We start from the raw sequence: 17,055 nt of genomic DNA, 5'->3' as shown, positions 1-17,055 counted from the left end.
GCACATTAATTAATTAATTCATTAATTTAAAAAAATATATATATATACTCGAAAAAAAGAATATAATGGTCCACATTTAGTAAATAAAGAAAACAAAGGCTGAAAATCTTCAAGGTCAATAACAACTAGAAGAGGAACTGAGAATTCTTTGCTCTGTTATATGTCTTCTTCTTTTTTTTAAGTAGGCTTTAAGTAGGCTCCATGCCCAGCACGGAACCCAATGCGGAGCTTGAACTCACAACCCTGAGATCAAGACCTGAGCTGAGATTGAGAGTCGGCCGCTTAACCCAGAGCCACGTGCCCCTCTTTTTTTTTTTTTTTTTTTTAAGATTTTAAGTAATCTCTACACCCAAACATGGGGCTCAAACCGACAAACCAAGATCCACAGTTGTATGCTCCACCTACTGAGCCCAGCAGGTGCCCCTTTTTGACACGAGTGACCCACCTTAATTCTCTGAAAGAAAAAATCAACAGAAAACACGGAGATTTACCTTCTTTCTGTCATCTTTCCTGTCAAATGCACACTGCTGCTTACACTGTTCACACGAATATGGTGGTCCGTACTTCTTCTCTGAGTTCGTGCAGCGCTGGCATTTGTTGCCGATGAACGCGGCAATTATGTTGCAATATTGACAAGGTTTGGGCTTCAAGAGAGAAAAAGGGTCAACTGAGTATATTATAAAATACCAGCACATTTTTTAAACCAATCATTCCTATTACATAGTTCATTAGTCATTGTAAACATGCATTCCTGACTTCATAAATTTCCTTCTACACCGATCAAATGAAGCCTAATTCTTAACACTATGTAAGGTGTTTTTCTGCACAGGACTATTGATTTTAAACAGATAAATAAACAAATAAAACCCCATTAGTGTATATGCTGGGACTTCTCTGAGAAATTCACAGAACCAGTTCCTTGAAGAAACCAGCAGGTGCTTCCAAATTTCTCAAAAGGCCTCTTTGCCATTATCACCGTATCACAAGTTGGGAGATTCCCTGGACGGACATAGTATCCAGAACCCTAACACTGAAAGACAAAAATCCATTCATCAGAATGAACAGTCAACTGCTACCAAACAAGGAGGTCACATTGTAAGATCCATCTTTCCCCTCCTCTTTTCATATTGGTTACTAAAGCTCTCAAGGAAAATTATGATGACAATCCTACCATCATGACCATAAACACAGACCTTCTCAATACTAAGTATTAGCTAAGCTCAAAAGCTCACATACTAGATAAACTTCACTGAGAAAGTATTAACACATAACTAGTTTTAATAAAAATATGGTAATTACATTAATAATCCACAGAATATTAAGGTTCCAAGAGACCTGTGTTCTCACTGTTAGGTACAGAGAAACCCTACTTACCGTTCCATATAACTGCACATTCTGAGCACATTTCTTGCATATTGTATTGGTTTTACTGTTAAGGAAAAAAGAGACACAAGGCTTTTATAAGAAAAAAACTTGCCTTACTTACATCTGAAAACTGATTCCTCCTTAAGCCCACAGAATTTGCTCATTGCTAAGTGCCAAGGTGATATGTGGTCTGAATACTTGGTTAACTGAAGGTTGAGTATCTGGCCAAAAACTTTTATTAATTATTTTGTGGTTACTAATTTTATTAGCTCAGATAAAATAAGACTTTAGTTAAAATGGAGAATGAGTTATTTCTGATTATCACATTACATCTCCAAGTATCATTAAACAAAATGATCAAATGTGGACAGGACCCTCAAAAGAATATCATGTTAGACTGAAATGGACTAGCAGTAATTCTCATCAATTCGGATGAACACCTGAGAAACCTAAGGTGAGAAAGAAAGTATCTGTGTTTGGAATACAAACTTAGAGATTCTATCCATGTTGACTTTACTCTCTCTACACTCTCTGTAAGTAAAAGCATATGAAAATTCCAGATGTGGGGAAATAGAGGCTATGACCAAATATTTTACCAATATTTCCAATTTCTCTAAGAACTAAGCACTGACAAAAAAACAAAAACAAAGTCCCTGTCTTATGAAGGTCCAGAGGTCATAATATTACCTAAATATTGAAACTGATAAACTACCTTGGGGAAAAAAAATCATCTTCAAATAAAGTTTAATTCTTCACAAAGGGAGGTACAAACAAATGCTTGATGTGCAAGAATAAACAATATTCTGGAGCTGAAAATAAAATCACATAAAAATCCAGCCTATTAGCTATTTTGTGATTATTTTCCCACAAAGTCCTATAAAAGTGACCATGAAGTTAAAACAAAGAAAAACCTAAAAGTAGAAAACATTTAAATTAAAATGAAATGTTCAAACAAAATATTTTCCAGGGCAATTTTCTGCCATTTTAAAGAGGCAGTACAAGAAGTGAGGTGCATTTAAAGGAAACTCTTTTAGAAAGAGGATTCACATCAGCAATTCTGTGATGTTGAACATTCCGGTTTATGTTTAGATTTACTACTGAAGATTATTACTGAAAAAATACATATATATATATCTCCATACAAATGCTCCTGACATCTTAGAAAACATGCAAAGAAAAACTATTTCTATGATCCATCTTGAATCAATTTTTTTTTAAAGATTTTATTTATTTATTCGACAGAGATAGAGATAGAGACAGCCAGCGAGAGAGGGAACACAAGCAGGGGGAGTGGGAGAGGAAGAAGCAGGCTCCCAGCAGAGGAGCCTGATGTGGGGCTCGATCCCAGAACGCCGGGATCACGCCCTGAGCCGAAGGCAGACGCTTAACCGCTGTGCCACCCAGGCGCCCCTGAACCAATTTTTAAAAAGATTTTACTTATTTACTTGAGAGAGAAAGAAACAGTGAGAGAGAAAAAGCACAAGGTGGGTGAGAGGCAAAGGGAAAAGCAGACTCCCCACTAAGTTGGGAGTCCGATGCGGATCTCAATCCTGGGACTCAGGGAACACAACCCAAGCCAAAGGCAAACACTCAACTGACTGAGCCACCCAGGTGCCCTTGAATCAATTTTTTTAAGATTTAATTTTTTAAAGTAATCTCTACACCCGACACAGGGCTCAAATTTACAACCCCGAGATCAAGAGTCGCATGTTCCACTGTCTAAGTTAGCCAGGCACCGCCATCTGCAATAAATTTTTATGTCAAACTTCATATCTCCCTTCAGACCCAAAAATTCGTTCACGATGGATCATAGACCCAAATGTAAAAGCTAAAACATAATGCTTCTAGAGTACGTTTTGTATGTTTCCATTTCTATTAAGTGCGAGAACAGGGAAAACTGATCTATGGTGGAAAGGAAAATCAGAACAGTAGCTGTGTGGGGAAGGCAAGAAGGGTAGGGATTGAGAGGGAAGAGGCATGAGAGGACCCTCTGGGGTGATGGTAATGTTCTATATTTTGAAACAGTTTGGGGTTACACAGATGTATACGGTTTGCAAAACTCATCAAATGATGTACTTAAGATCTGAGCATATCACTGTGCACAAATTTTACCTCTAAAAAAATAAAGGACTGTAAAGAAATGTTGAATTTTGTTAATGATATGCATGCTTAACTGTTTAGCATCAAGTGTACTGATGTCCACACTTTAAAATGCATCACAGGGGCGCCTGGGTGGTTCAGCCTCAGGGCGTGATCCCAGAGTCCTGGGGTCGAGCCCCACATCAGGTTCCTCCACTGGAAGCCTGCTTCTTCCTCTCCCACTCCCCCTGCCTGTGTTCCCTCTCTTGCTGGCTGTCTCTCTCTCCATCAAATAAATAAATAAAATCTTTAAATAAATAAATAAACATAAAAATAAATAAATAAATAAAATGCATCACAAATAAGATGGATTAATAAACTGATGGATAGATGCCAATACAATAAATGTACACTGTAGAATCTAAGTGGTGGGTATATGAGTGTTTATTGTCTAATTCTTTCAACCATTTCTGGTTTGAAAATGTCCATGAAGTGTTGGGGAAGATGTTCCTAGAACTGAAATAAGACTGATTAAAAGTAGGCTTCTAGGTCTATGTGTGAGTTAGCAAACAGACCCCACCCTGCTTTAAGAACTAATACAGTTGCAGTCTCACAAAACTTACTACACCAATAAACTACTTTGCTGCTATTGAAAGTCTCCCCCAAATGTGTGTTTACTCACACCTAAATGTTTTTCACATTTTTCAAAATGAGATTTACATAAGGCCAATGAGTTTCAAATGTGACTGGGGCTAACAAACCCTTATCAGAATTGTCACATTTCCAAAAGTATCTTCTTTTGAATTATAAATTCTTGAAGCTCTGAATATAAACACACTGAAACATGAGGCTCATTGTTTTACTGTTAAGGTTTCTTCATGTCATCAAGATTATAAACACAATATAAGACGATCAAGGAGCTGAAAAAAAAGTAACTTTAAACATTTAAGCAATCAATGGATAACTAAGGAACAAGATGTGTGTTTGGTATTGGTCAATGTGTGATAACAAAAAAACTGCAGAATCTGTATATAATGCACTCAATGACAGATCTGTTCCGTGACAAGCAACTAATTGTCGATTTTAAGAGGAAAAAGCCTATTAACATCTTCCATGGTCAACAAAAACTGTACCTCTCCTGCTGGTATTCAGTTCTACAGTAGGTGCACTTCACAACAGGGTGTGCAATCCGACATTCCTGAAATGAAATGAGGATATAATTTTAAAAGGCAGTCAGAAATGGAAACAGCCTTCAGTAGGAGGCAGAAGACCTACTATTCCCAGCATAGCCACTGTGCTTGAGTGAGTCACTTGAACTTTCTGGGCCTTATTTTTCTCTTTTGTAATATTGGCATCACTGGCCTGCATTGATGTGGGAATTAAGAAAGAATTTATATGGAACTAGTCATAAATTGTAAAACAAAAGTATGTATGAATAAGCCTCAGAGTGGAAATCAGAAGCCCTGGATTCTAGTTCCAGTTCTGCCACTTGCACTGCTTGATTTTTGAGCAGGTTCACTTGCGAAATGAAAATGCTAAATTAAAATCATTATTGCTTACCAATATGAAACTGCCTTAAAAGCATTATATATATTTCATATATATAGCCTTAAAAAGGCACTCAAACATCTGAGCTCTCTCCTACAGGGTAAGCAGAGAGTGACAAAGTCACGGCCATTTGCGGCCACGGTGACATACAGTTAGGAATTACCCATATCAGAGGCACAAACTGGATTATTTGGGAATATCTCAAAATCTGTCTCAGGCCGGCTTTGTGACTTTTAACTGTCACCTCACAGCACTTCTATTAACTTAAATAGGCAAAGCAGGATGAAGCAACTCGAACGAAAAAAGCAACTTGGACCTTCAGGAGTAAAAACTGAACAGTAGCTGGTTAGGGCCAGGACCGAAGGTCACCAACTGGATGCTGAAAAATCCTTTTGCTTCGTGCGCTTAATTGTGGGGCTTTTCTATAAAGCCGCGCCACCTCCGACTCTGAGACTGGCTGGAAAGTGCCCGTGAGGCGCCCGAGTTGGGAGACTCTCCTCCCAGGCAGCACCCAACTCTGGAGTTCAGTCCCAGGCGGGGCAGGGGGTCCCTCAGTCTGCAACCAACGACGGGGAAGCCAGCCCAAGAGGGATCTCGGTGCGTCTGGTCGGGAGCAAGCAGGGGACCCACTGTCTCCTCCCCTGACCTCAAGGGGTCCGAGAACAATCCCTTGCGGTTGCTAAGCACCGGGACACGCCGGCCGCGGGGGCCTGGACGGAGCCCGGGACTCCCCCACGTGCCCCGCTGGCCCCCAGCGGAGCGGGTGAGGCGCCTCAGCTAGGCGGGCCTGCCACGCCCTGCCCGGGGGACCCCGCTGAGCGGCCCCGCAGAACAGGGGGCTCCGGGCCGCGCCTCTAGCGTCCCAGTTCCCGGCCGCCGCCCCAGCCCGCGCACCTTGCACAGCTGCTGCCCCTGAGACAGCGCCTCGAAGGGGAAGCGCTGGTGGCACTTGGTGCAGGCGTAGAGCGCCGCCATGTCCGGCCCGGGCCGTGCTCACCGCCCAGCCGGCCCGGCCCGCCGCTTTATCTGACAGTCTGACGGACAAGCTGGCGGCGGTGGCTGCGGCAGGCGGGCGGGCCGGCGAGTGCGGGCGGATCAGGGCGGGCGCGGCGGACCTGGTAGCCTGTTCACTGGTTCATTTCGACGTCCATCAACCACGAAGGGGCGGAACACAGAGCTTATGACAACTCTGATTCGGTTTGGACTGGAGTACGCCACTTATGACGCGCGCGGCCTCGATTATGTAAAGCGCAGTCACGCGGGGGCGCCACTAGGAGGTACCTTCTCCCGCCCGGGACCTCGGAAGCGCCCAGACCCCTCCCACTTCGCTCTTTGTTCCCGCCCTCGCTCCTCCTCTCCCCGGCCACGGTCGCAACCGCGCCTCTCGCGATACCTCCGCGGAGTTGTGATGTTTTGGTTTCCATGGAGCTGCCCTCCCGGAGCAGGAGGGGCGCGGTTGAGCGGAGAGCTGAGCATTGTTGAACTAGAAGTCGGGCAAGATCCCGAGCCTGAAAAAGGTGGGGGGCTTGTGAGAGAACATCACCAACACAGGGAGGGAGAAGAGGAAACCACGAGAGACAACCTAAGAGGGGTGCCCTCTGTCAGAGATCCCCAAAAAGGGGGGGAACTCGAGGATCGGTGACCTCCAGAGAGAAAGGGGGAAGCCCCAGAAAGAGGACCTCTATGTTGAGGAAGAGGGCTGCTAGAGTGATGACAGCCCCTCCAGGACGATGCGGAAGAATACTAACGCGAGGCCCTCTATCCCTCAGAGTACTCCTGCTCTGGTGACCTCCCTCAGAGTGGGACACATTTGGTGTGAGGCCCGTTTCCTACTTTGTGTTGCCCAGTTGCAGCCCCAGGTTCTCTCGCAAACAACCACCTGAGGTTTCCTGGCTGACCCTGCCCCCACCCCCAGGCAAGCCACACCCTCCTGGATACTCGGCATCTCCATCTCTCAGCTTGGCACATGTAGGGGCTGCCCAAGGAATTATGAACTTCTTGTTCTTTTTTATTTTTTTTAAGTATTTATTTATTTAACAGAGAGAGAGGCAGTGAGAGAGGGAACACAAGCAGGGGGAGAGGGAGAGGGAGAAGCAGGCTTCCCGCTGAGCAGGGAGTCCTATGCAGGGCTGGATCCCAGAACGCTGGGATCAGGATCAGAGCCGAAGGCAGACGCTTAGCGATTGAGCCACCCAGGCGCCCTTGAACTTCTTGTTCTTAAGACTTTGGCAAAGTTTCCTGCAGTGCTGACCTTTCCAAGTCCCTGCCCTATAGCTGCTCTTGGCCTTAGATTATTTTTGGTTCTGCCAACTATCTATAGAGTACTAATTGCAGTTTTACTTCAACGTGCATTTTTTACAACTGAGGATGCACATGGTTTCTACATCCCTGCCCCAACAAAATTTGCCTCTGAAACCCAAATCCAGCCCCCTTTTTGGGCTTTTGCCCAAAGATGTGTGCTAATCAAAGGTTTAGGCTCTGGGGTCAGAAAACTAAAGTTCAAAGTCACTGTTTCGCATTTACTAGTGGAACTAAAGTTCAAAACCAAAGTTGAAAATCACTCTTCCACTATTTACTATGTGACCTTGGACTTATCACTGAACTTCTCAGAGCCTCACTTTCCTCGATTGCACAACTGGATCATTATGAGAATCAAAATAGTACATGGAGGGTAATGGGGGAAACTACTCAATAAGTAAGGGGTTTTACTTTGAAATGATGGAAATATTTTGGAACTAGATAGAGGTAGTGGTTGCATAACATTGTGAATGCACTGCCACTGAATTGTTCACTTTTAAATGGTAGTCCGTTAGACATCTGCCTTTGGATCGGGTGCTGATCCCAGGGTCCTGGGATCGAACCTGCACTGGGTTCCCTGCTCAGTGGGGAGTCTGCTTCTCCCTCTCCCTCTGCCTGCCACTCCCCCTGCTTGCTCTCTCTCTCTGTCAAATAAATAAATAAAATCTAAAAAAATAAAAAATAAAATGGTAGATTTTATTATGTGAATTTCACCTCAAATCATTAAAAAAAAAAAGATGTAGGTTTGGGAGCTAGACTGTGTGGCTTTGAATCCCAGCTCTATCACTTAGAAGCTGTATTACTTTGGGGATATTAAACACAAACAAAATAAACAAACAGTAATAATAGTACATGTAATTTGGTATACTAGGTAAATGTTCATTATTAGAAGAAAAAAGCTGTGTTTCTTATCAGGGAGATGTTGCTGCCTTGGGTCATGTAAATACAGCATCCCTTCTACTCCCATCCATAACCCCACACTGGGGTATGAGTCTGTCTGTGTTCCAGTTCTGATCTCCAATGTATTACTTACCAGCTTTCTAATTGCCCATTAGCACATTTTTCATCTATCAGAGTATGGCATTATGGGATTTAAGGGCCATATCTAGGTCATTTCTTTCAACAGATCTTTATTCAGTGTTCACTATATACCAGGCTCTGGCTTAGGCATTGGGGATGCGCTGGTATGTAAAACCGATGTGAATCCTGAGCTTGTGAAGCCAAAAGTCTAGTAACAAAGACAGTCGAATAGCAAAGACTATGAATGATGAGATGTACCGCAGGGATAGAGAACAATGTTGGGATAGGGGAGAAGGTAAGGGGAGTGGTGAGAAGGTCAGGGAATAATTTTCTGAGGAGGTGCCAAGACGTGAAGGTCAAGAACTTAGCCATATGACTTAGCCAAGAATGTTCTGGGCAGAGGGAAAGGTGAAGATCTTGAGGTGGAATAGGGCTAGGCAGGTACAAGAATGGAGAAGAAGCCGTTATAGCTGGAACTTAGCGGGCCGGGCCAGGAGAGGGGTTGGCAGGGATTGGCTGGGGCCAGATGCACAGAATCTGTCCACCCTGATATGCTACAATGTATGTAGCATAATGGGAAAGAAGCTGTTGGCAGTTTTCAAGCAGACGAGTGACAGATTTGTATTTTTAAGATTTGTCTGGCTGCTATGGGTAAAATAGACTGTAGGGGGCCAGCAAAACTGCACAGTGACTGGTGAGGGGCTGCTGTAGTCGTCCAGGTGGGAGGTGACGATTAAAATGTTGCCGTGAGAGAAGCGGACAGATTCAAGATATATTTTGGTGAGAGAGTCGACAGGATTTAGGGATGGATTGGATTTAGGAGGTGGTAAGGGAAAGAAAGAAATGATGATCAATGTACCCACTTATGTGGATGGTGGTATCATTTCCAGCAAAAGAGAAGATAAGAAGGACAGGTTTCAGAGACAAAACCAAGGGTTTTATTTTTGGCATACAGGCATGCATCATTTTATTGCGCTTGGCTTTATTGCACTTTGCAGACATTGCACTTTTACAAATTGAAAGTTTATGGCAACACTGTGTCAAGCAAGTCTATATGCACCATTTCTCCAGCAACATTTGTTTACTTCTTGTCTCTGTGTCACATTTTGGTAATTCTCACAGTATTTCAAATCTTTTCATTATTGTATTTGTTACAGTGGTCTGCGATCAGTGATCTTTGATGTTATTATTGTAATTGTTTGGGATACCACAAACCACACTCATATAAGAGGGTGAACTTGATTAATAAATGCGTGTGTGGTTTTTTAAAAAGATTTTTATTCCTTTGTCAGAGAGATAGAACACAAGAAGGGGGAGTGTCAGGCAGAGGGAGAAGCAGGCTCCCCACTGAGCAAGGAGCCCAATACAGGACTCAATCCCAGGACCCTGGGATCATGACCTGAGCTGAAGGCAGATGCTTAACTGACTGAGCCACCCAGGTGTCCCATGTGTTGTTGTTTGTTAGGTAGGCTCCACATGCAGCGTGGAGCCCAACATAGGGCTTGACCTTGTGACCCTGAGATCAAGACGAGCTAAGAGCAAGAGTCAGACGCTTAGCTGACTGAGCCGCCCAGGGATCCCAATAAATGTGTGTCTTCTGACTGCTCTATGAAACGGCTGTTCCCTCTTCCTTTCCTCAGGCCTCTCTGTCCCCTGAGACACAGGGAACAATATTGGAATTAGTCCAACTTATAACCCTACAACGGCCTCTAAGTGTTCGAGTGAAAGGAAGAGCCAAATGTCTCTCACTTTAAATCAAAAGCTAGAAATGATTGAGCTTAGTGAGGAAGGCATGTCAAAAGCTGGAATAGGCTGAAAGCTAGGCCTCTTGTGCCAGTTAGCCAAGTTGTGAAAGGAAAGGAAAGGTTCAGTTCTTGAAGGAGATTAACAGTGCTACTCCAGTGAACACACGAATGATAAGAAAGCAAAACAGTCTTGTTGCTGATATAAAGTTCAAGTGGTCTAGATAAAAGATCAAACCCACCAGAACATTCCTTTAAGCCAAAGCCTCATGCAGAGCAAAGCCCTGACTCTCTTCAAGTCTATGAAGGCTGAGAGAGGGGCAGAAGCTGCAGAAGAAAAGTCTGAAGCTAGCAGAGGTAAGGAAAGAAGCCATCTCTATAAAATAAAAGTGCAAGGGGAGGCAGCAGGTGCTGATGGAGAAGCTGCAGCAAGTTCTCCAGAGACCTGGCTCAGGTCAGTGATGAAGACGGTTACACTAAGCAACACGTTTTCAATGTAGATGAAACAGCTTTACTGGAAGAAGATGCCATCCAGGACTTTCATAGCTAGAGAGGAGAAGTCGGTGAGTGGCTTCAAAGCTTCAAAGGACAGGCCGTTTCTCTTTTTAGGGGCTAGTGCAGCTGGTGATTTTAAGTTGAGGCCAATGCTCATTTCCATTCCAAAAGTCCTTAAAAACAGTGCCAAATCTACTCTGCCTGTGCTCTATAAATGGAAAAACAAAGCCTGGATGAAAGCGTGGCAGTTTACAATGTGGTTTACCGAATATTTCAAGCCCACTGTTGAGACTTACTGCTCAGAAAAAAGATTCCTTTCAAAATATTACTGCTCATTAACAATGCACCTGGTCACCCACGAGCTCTGATGGAGATGTCCATCGAGATTAATGTTGTTTTCATGCCTGCTAACATATCATCCGTATGCTGCAGCTCATGGATCAAGGAATAATTTCACCTTCCAGGCATTATTATATAAGAAATACATTTCTTAAGGGTATAGTCGCCATAGAGAGTGATTCCTCTGGTGGATCTGGGAAAACTACATTGAAAACCTTCAGGAAAGGATTCACCTCTCTACATGCCATTAAGAATATTCGTGAAAGGGGCGCCTGGGTGGCACAGCGGTTAAGCGTCTGCCTTCGGCTCAGGGCATGATCCCAGAGTTATGGGATCGAGCCCCACATCAGGCTCCTCCGCTATGAGCCTGCTTCTTCCTCTCCCACTCCCCCTGCTTGTGTTTCCTCTCTCGCTGGCTGTCTCTATCTCTGTCAAATAAATAAATAAAATCTTTAAAAAAAAAAAAAGAATTTTCGTGATGTATGGAAAGAAGTCAAAATAACAACTTTGATAGGAGTTTAGAAAAAGTTGATTCCTGGGGGGCTCCTGGGGGGCTCAGTCGGTTAAGCGTCTGCCTTTGGCTTGGGTCATGGTCCCGGGGTCCTGAAATCGAGTCCCACATCAGGCTCCCTGCTTAATGGGGAGCCGGCTTCCCCCTCTCCCCACTGCTCGTGCTCTCTCTCTCTCAAATAAATAAAATCTTAAAAAAAAGAAAAAGAGAAAAAGTTGATTCCAACCCTCGTGGATGACTGTGAGGGGTTCAAGACTTCAGTGGGGTAAGTAGCTGCAGATGTGGTGTTAATAGCAAGAAAACTAGAATGTGAAGTGGAGCCCAAAGATGGGACTGAATGGTCACCGTCTCATGTTACAACTTGAACAGATGAGGAACTGCTGCTTATGGATGACCAGAGGAAGTGGTCTCTTGAGATGGAATCTGCTCCTGTTGCGAAGACTGTTGAAATACACCAAGGGTTTAGAATAGTACATAAACTGAGTTGATAAAGCAGCAGTAAGGTTTGAGAGAAACGACTCCAATTTTGAAAGAAGTTCTACTGTGAGTAAAATGCTATCAAATAGCATCGCATGTTCCAGAGAAATTGTCTGTGAAAGGAGGAGGCAATCGATGCGGCAAACTTCATTGTTTTGGAAATTGCCACAGCCACCCCGACCTTCAGCACCCACCATCCTGATCCGCCAGCAGCTATTAACTTCAAGGCAAGATCATTTGTGACTACGTGGAAGCCCGTGTAGGGTATTGTGCTAAGTAAAATAAGTTAGACAGAGAAAGACAAATGCCATATGATTTCACCGATATGTGGAAGCTGAAAAACAATACAAATGAACAAACAGAAAGAAACAGAACCACAAATACAGAGAAGAAACTGGTGTTGGCCAGAGGGGAGGGGGTTGGGGGAACGGGGAACATAGGCGAGGGGGATTAAGAGGTACAAATTTCTAGTTATAACTGAGTCACGGGGATGGAAGGTACAGTATAGAGAATACAGTCAATAATATTGTAATAATATATATCATATGTATAATATAATATTACAATAATAATACGTTGACAGATGGCAACCTCATTTATTGTGGTGAGCGTGATGTACAGAATTGTCAAATCATCACGTTGTACACCTAAAACCAATACGACGTTGTATGTCAACTATACTTCACTTAAAAAAAAAAAGAAAGGGGGCGCCTGGGTGGCACAGCGGTTAAGCGTCTGCCTTCGGCTCAGGGCGTGATCCCGGCGTTCTGGGATCGAGCCCCACATCAGGCTCCTCCGCTATGAGCCTGCTTCTTCCTCTCCCACTCCCCCTGCTTGTGTTCCCTCTCTCGCTGGCTGTCTCTATCTCTGTCAAATAAATAAATAAAATCTTAAAAAAAAAAAAAAGAAAGTGAGAAGGGGTAAATAACTATTGAAACAGGGAAAATTAAATAAATCGTAAGCGACTAAAACAAAAATCAAGAACCTCCACCAGCAAAAAGATTACATCACACTGAAACTTCAGACAATGGTTAGCGTTTTTTAGCAGTAAGATATTTTTATTAAGATAACGTACCTTGTACTTTTTTGTACGTTGTATTTTTGGATATAATGCCACGGCGCACTTAATAGACTACAGCATAGTATAAGCGTTACACTTTACACGCGCTGGAAAACCAAAACTGCATTCGAGTCACTTCATTGTGATACTCACTTTACTGTGAAGGTCTGGAAGCCAACTGGCAATATCTCCGAGGTGGGCATGTAGTAAGTTCTAGATGCCTATGGCACATCCAGGGGAAGACGTTCTGTAAGCAGAGGGCCCTAGTCTGTATATGTCTTAGAGAAGAGGTCTGGGACACAGATAGAGTTTGGGCGACATTATCAGTACATACCCATTATTTAATGCCCTAAAACTGGATGATACTACCTTGGAAGCCCATAGAGAGAGGAGAGCGGTGCCGCCTTCCTGATCCAAAAGGAAGTCCATCCAACACAGAGCTCTGGTCAGGAGGAGACGCCTGCGAGGACGCATGAGCAAGAGAGTGCAGAGAGGAGAGAGTGGTTTCACAGAAGCCAAGAGAAAAAGCGAGGGACATTAGTCAATAGTGTCATCAGCTGCTGGGAGACTGAAGTGAGGACAATGATGGATGTTTCCCGAACTGACCTGGGCACACACCTGTGTTTGCTGAATGTCTGTCCTGTCAAAGCTTGTCCCTCTTCCCTTATCCAGCCTTCCTCCATGTGTCTTTGACAGCAGCAGGGTGTACCCCTGAGGGAGCAGAAGGAGAAGACAATTTTCTAGCAGTATTGTTCATAGTATCAAGAGGAAAGGGGGAACACAGGAAATAACGATTGATAGAATAATGGATGAATACATTGTTCGGTGTGTAGGGTACCGTGGAAGTTCAGAGAGGGGACACTTAGCTTCAACTGGGTCAGCTCTCCCGGAGTGTCACTGCTTACCTCCTATTCACCATCTCCAGAAAATCTTCATGTTAACGAGGGTGGTGTAGGTCTGGGGTGGGGAAGGGGGAGTTGACAAAAAATTAGAACTGGCTTCTGTCGCAGGGATGAATTCTTGGTCCACAAATTCAGAAATAAAACTTTTTAAAAAACTGTAATTTCTGGGGCGCCTGGGTGGCTCAGTCGTTGGGCGTCTGCCTTCGGCTCAGGGCGTGATCCCAGAGTTCTGGGATCGAGCCCCGCATCAGGCTTTTCTGCTGGGAGCCTGCTTCTTCCTCTCCCACTCCCCCTGCTTGTGCTCCCTCTCTCGCTGGCTGTCTCTGTCTCTGTCAAATAAATAAATAAAATCTTTTTAAAAAATAAATAAATAAATAAAAATAAAAACTGTAATTTCTTTTCTAAAACATTATTTTCTGACTTATATTGTGTTTCTGACTTTATTGAGATATATCGTCATACAACTGGATTTAATTTCTATTTTATTTATTCAAGAAACATGCACTGACCATCTAGTAAGTATCAGACCCGGGGCTAGGCCTTAAAAGTACAGCGTAAGGGGCTCCTGGCTCGCACAATTAGTAGAGCATACAACTCTTGATCTTGGGGTCGTGAGTTTGAGCCCCACGTTGGGCATGAAGATTATTATTATTTTTTAAAGATTTTATTTATTTGACAGAGATAGAGACAGCCAGCGAGAGAGGGAACACAGGCAGGGGGAGTGGGAGAGGAAGAAGCAGGCTCATAGCGGAGGAGCCTGATGTGGGGCTCGATCCCATAACGCGGGGATCACACCCTGAGCCGAAGGCAGACGCTTAACCGCTGTGCCACCCAGGCGCCCCGGCATGGAGATTATTTTTAAAAAGTACAGCAACAAATATAACCAACTCCCTCCTGTCATGAAGTTTCCCTTCTAGGGGTTGGGGAGGCAGCCGATATAGGAGTGAACAAACGTATATATAATTTCAAGTGATGCTAAATGCTCAGATAAAAATAGAGCAGGGACAAGGGAGAGAGAATAATGGGAGAGGCTCTATTTTAGATGGAATGGTCAGGGAAGACTTCCCTGAGTGGGTGGCTCGAGAGCAGGCGCCTAAGTGAAGGATGGGGCGGAAGAGGGAGAGGTCATCCAGCAAATGAAATTAAGAAGGTACAGCCAGTGAGGTTAGGAAAAACTCAGCAGTGTCGAGTCTCAGAAGCCAAGTGAAGAAAGGTCTTCAAAAAAGAAGTGATCACTGGGGCCCCTGGCCGGCTCAGTTGGAAGAGCGCACAGCTCTTGATCTCAGGGTTGTGAGTTCAAGGCCCCTGTTGGGTGTAGAGATTGCCTGAATAAATAAGTAAACTAAGAAAAGAAAGAAGTGATCATCTGCGGTAAAGGCTGCTAAGAGCTTTGGGGGATGGACAAGAGTGGTTGCACTGGTTTGGCAGGAGGAAAAGCCTGACTGAGATAGGTTAAAGGCAGATGGGGCAGGGAAAGAAAAGGAGAAAGAGAGAGAATGGGAGGTGAGGAAGTGGCGTATAGAGAAGCATTTAGAGGATTTGGACACAACAACAAAAGATAATTTTAAAAGGCTGTGAGAGGCAAGAGAAGATTTACCTTTCTATTTCCTCAGTGGGCGCTATTACAGGAAAGGGGAAACTTGCTGATGCAGGAGAAAGTTGAAGGAACAAAGCCTTTGAGTAGGTGAATGGGGATGGGATCCAGCATAGAAGTTGAAAGTTGGCCGTGAACAGTAGCAGCAGGAGTAACTTTGAGTCTGCTCCACACATTCCCCAGCGGCTGCATCCAAGTTCTGGGAAGTTTTCGAGCCGAAGGCACAGGTGGAATGGGGTAGGGTAAGGATTATCTAGTCTTTGTCATCTGTCCTCTTTCCCATCTGGTGTCAAGTCATTTGTCCAAGGAGCTCGCTGCCATGTCCTCCTCACCTAGACCACAAGGCCTCTTCATATCTGCCAGCAATATATGCCATACCTCCTCTGCTCAGGGTGATTGGAGGAAACGTCCCGCTGCTCCCCACACCACCCTCTAGCGTGAGGAACCACACCCTTCAGCCATTCCTGTCTATTCTTTCTGGACTATGTTGGGTGTAGGGACCTCCATGAGCTTTGTCACCTAGAGTTGGACTAAGCTGCTTTAACAACAAGAACAAACAATTATTCAGTGGCTTGACCAAGACAGATGTCTATTTTTCTCTAATATAATTACAATGGACAAAGTTTATGTCCTCCTGATATTCACACATTGAAACCTAATCCCGAATGTGATAGTATTTCGAGGTGGAGGCTCTGAGACATGATTAGCTCATGAGGTCTAAGCCCTCATGAATGGAATTAGTGCCCTCATAAAAGAGGTCCTAGAGAGCTCCCTTCCCCATCCACCAAGCAAGGACACAGTGGGAAGACAGCGACCAGGAAGCTGGTTCTCACCAGACACCGAATCTGCTGGTACCTTGATCTTGGACTCTCCAGTTTACAGAACTGTGAGAAATACATTTCTGTTGTTTATAAGCCATCCAGTTGATGGTATTCTGTCAGTTGAAACTGACAATAATGGTCTAAGGACTAATGTTCCAGGTCAGCTGGTAGCTGTCATCCAGGCACCCAGATTTCTTCTAGCGAGTTCCTCCACTATCTACAGCTGGTGGGGAATGTAAAAAGTCCTTGGACTTTTTTTCTCTCTCCACTCATCCTATGAGATCTTATGTAGCTCTTGACTTTTCTATCACCGATGACTTTGAAATTTGTCTCTAGCCCGGCCTCTCCCCTGAACTTGACATGTCTATTTGGATGTCTTCTAAGCATTTCAAACTTGGTGTCTCCAAAAAATGTCCAGCTCCTTCTGCAGTCCTCTCCCTTTCAGTTAACGACAGCTCCGTTTTCCCAGTTGCTTGAGTCAAAAATCTTGGTGTCATCCTTGACTTCTCTCTTTCTCTTGTATCTCAGCTCCGGTCTGTCTGTAAATGCCATTGATTGGTTCTATCATTGAAATACCAGGTATCCCTCACTAGTTGAACTCCTGTTATCTAAACTCAGAAACCAAAGAGACACAAATACAATTTCTGAAATATCCTTCAATATCGGATGCCTCACTACTACTACCATCCTTAGATCCAAGCCCTGTGCTTTAGAGAACCCTGCACATCACCAGCACTCATCAGATAAAGAACACACGAGTGTTTCCGTGGCTCAGGATCTGAAGTTTAAGGCTGGCACAGCACG

The 17,055-nt window shown here is 44.1% G+C and overlaps 1 protein-coding gene across 4 annotated transcripts in view; it reads right to left on the bottom strand.

Annotated features, from left to right (window-relative positions):
- Positions 1-6,053, bottom strand: part of FAM76A (family with sequence similarity 76 member A) — a 30,209-nt gene extending 24,156 nt beyond the window's left edge. For all 4 annotated transcript variants that reach the window (XR_005831534.1, XR_005831533.1, XR_005831535.1 and 1 more), the window contains exons 1-4: positions 5,887-6,053; positions 4,578-4,642; positions 1,375-1,429; positions 492-644 (exon numbers count right to left, since the gene is read on the bottom strand). Coding sequence is in view for 1 of the 4 variants with exons in the window: in XM_040619097.1 (XP_040475031.1) it covers positions 492-644; positions 1,375-1,429; positions 4,578-4,642; positions 5,887-5,967 (354 nt within the window). In the remaining 3 variants the exon portion in view is untranslated. The remainder of the gene's footprint in view (positions 1-491; positions 645-1,374; positions 1,430-4,577; positions 4,643-5,886) is intronic.
- Between the last annotated feature and the right edge of the window lie 11,002 nt (positions 6,054-17,055).

Source organism: Ursus maritimus, unplaced genomic scaffold, assembly GCF_017311325.1.
Source record: "Ursus maritimus isolate PB19 unplaced genomic scaffold, ASM1731132v1 scaffold_32, whole genome shotgun sequence".
In the NCBI taxonomy this organism is placed as follows: Eukaryota; Metazoa; Chordata; class Mammalia; order Carnivora; family Ursidae; genus Ursus; species Ursus maritimus.
Note: the sequence above shows the minus strand (reverse complement) of the source record. Positions and strands in the feature narration are given on the sequence as shown.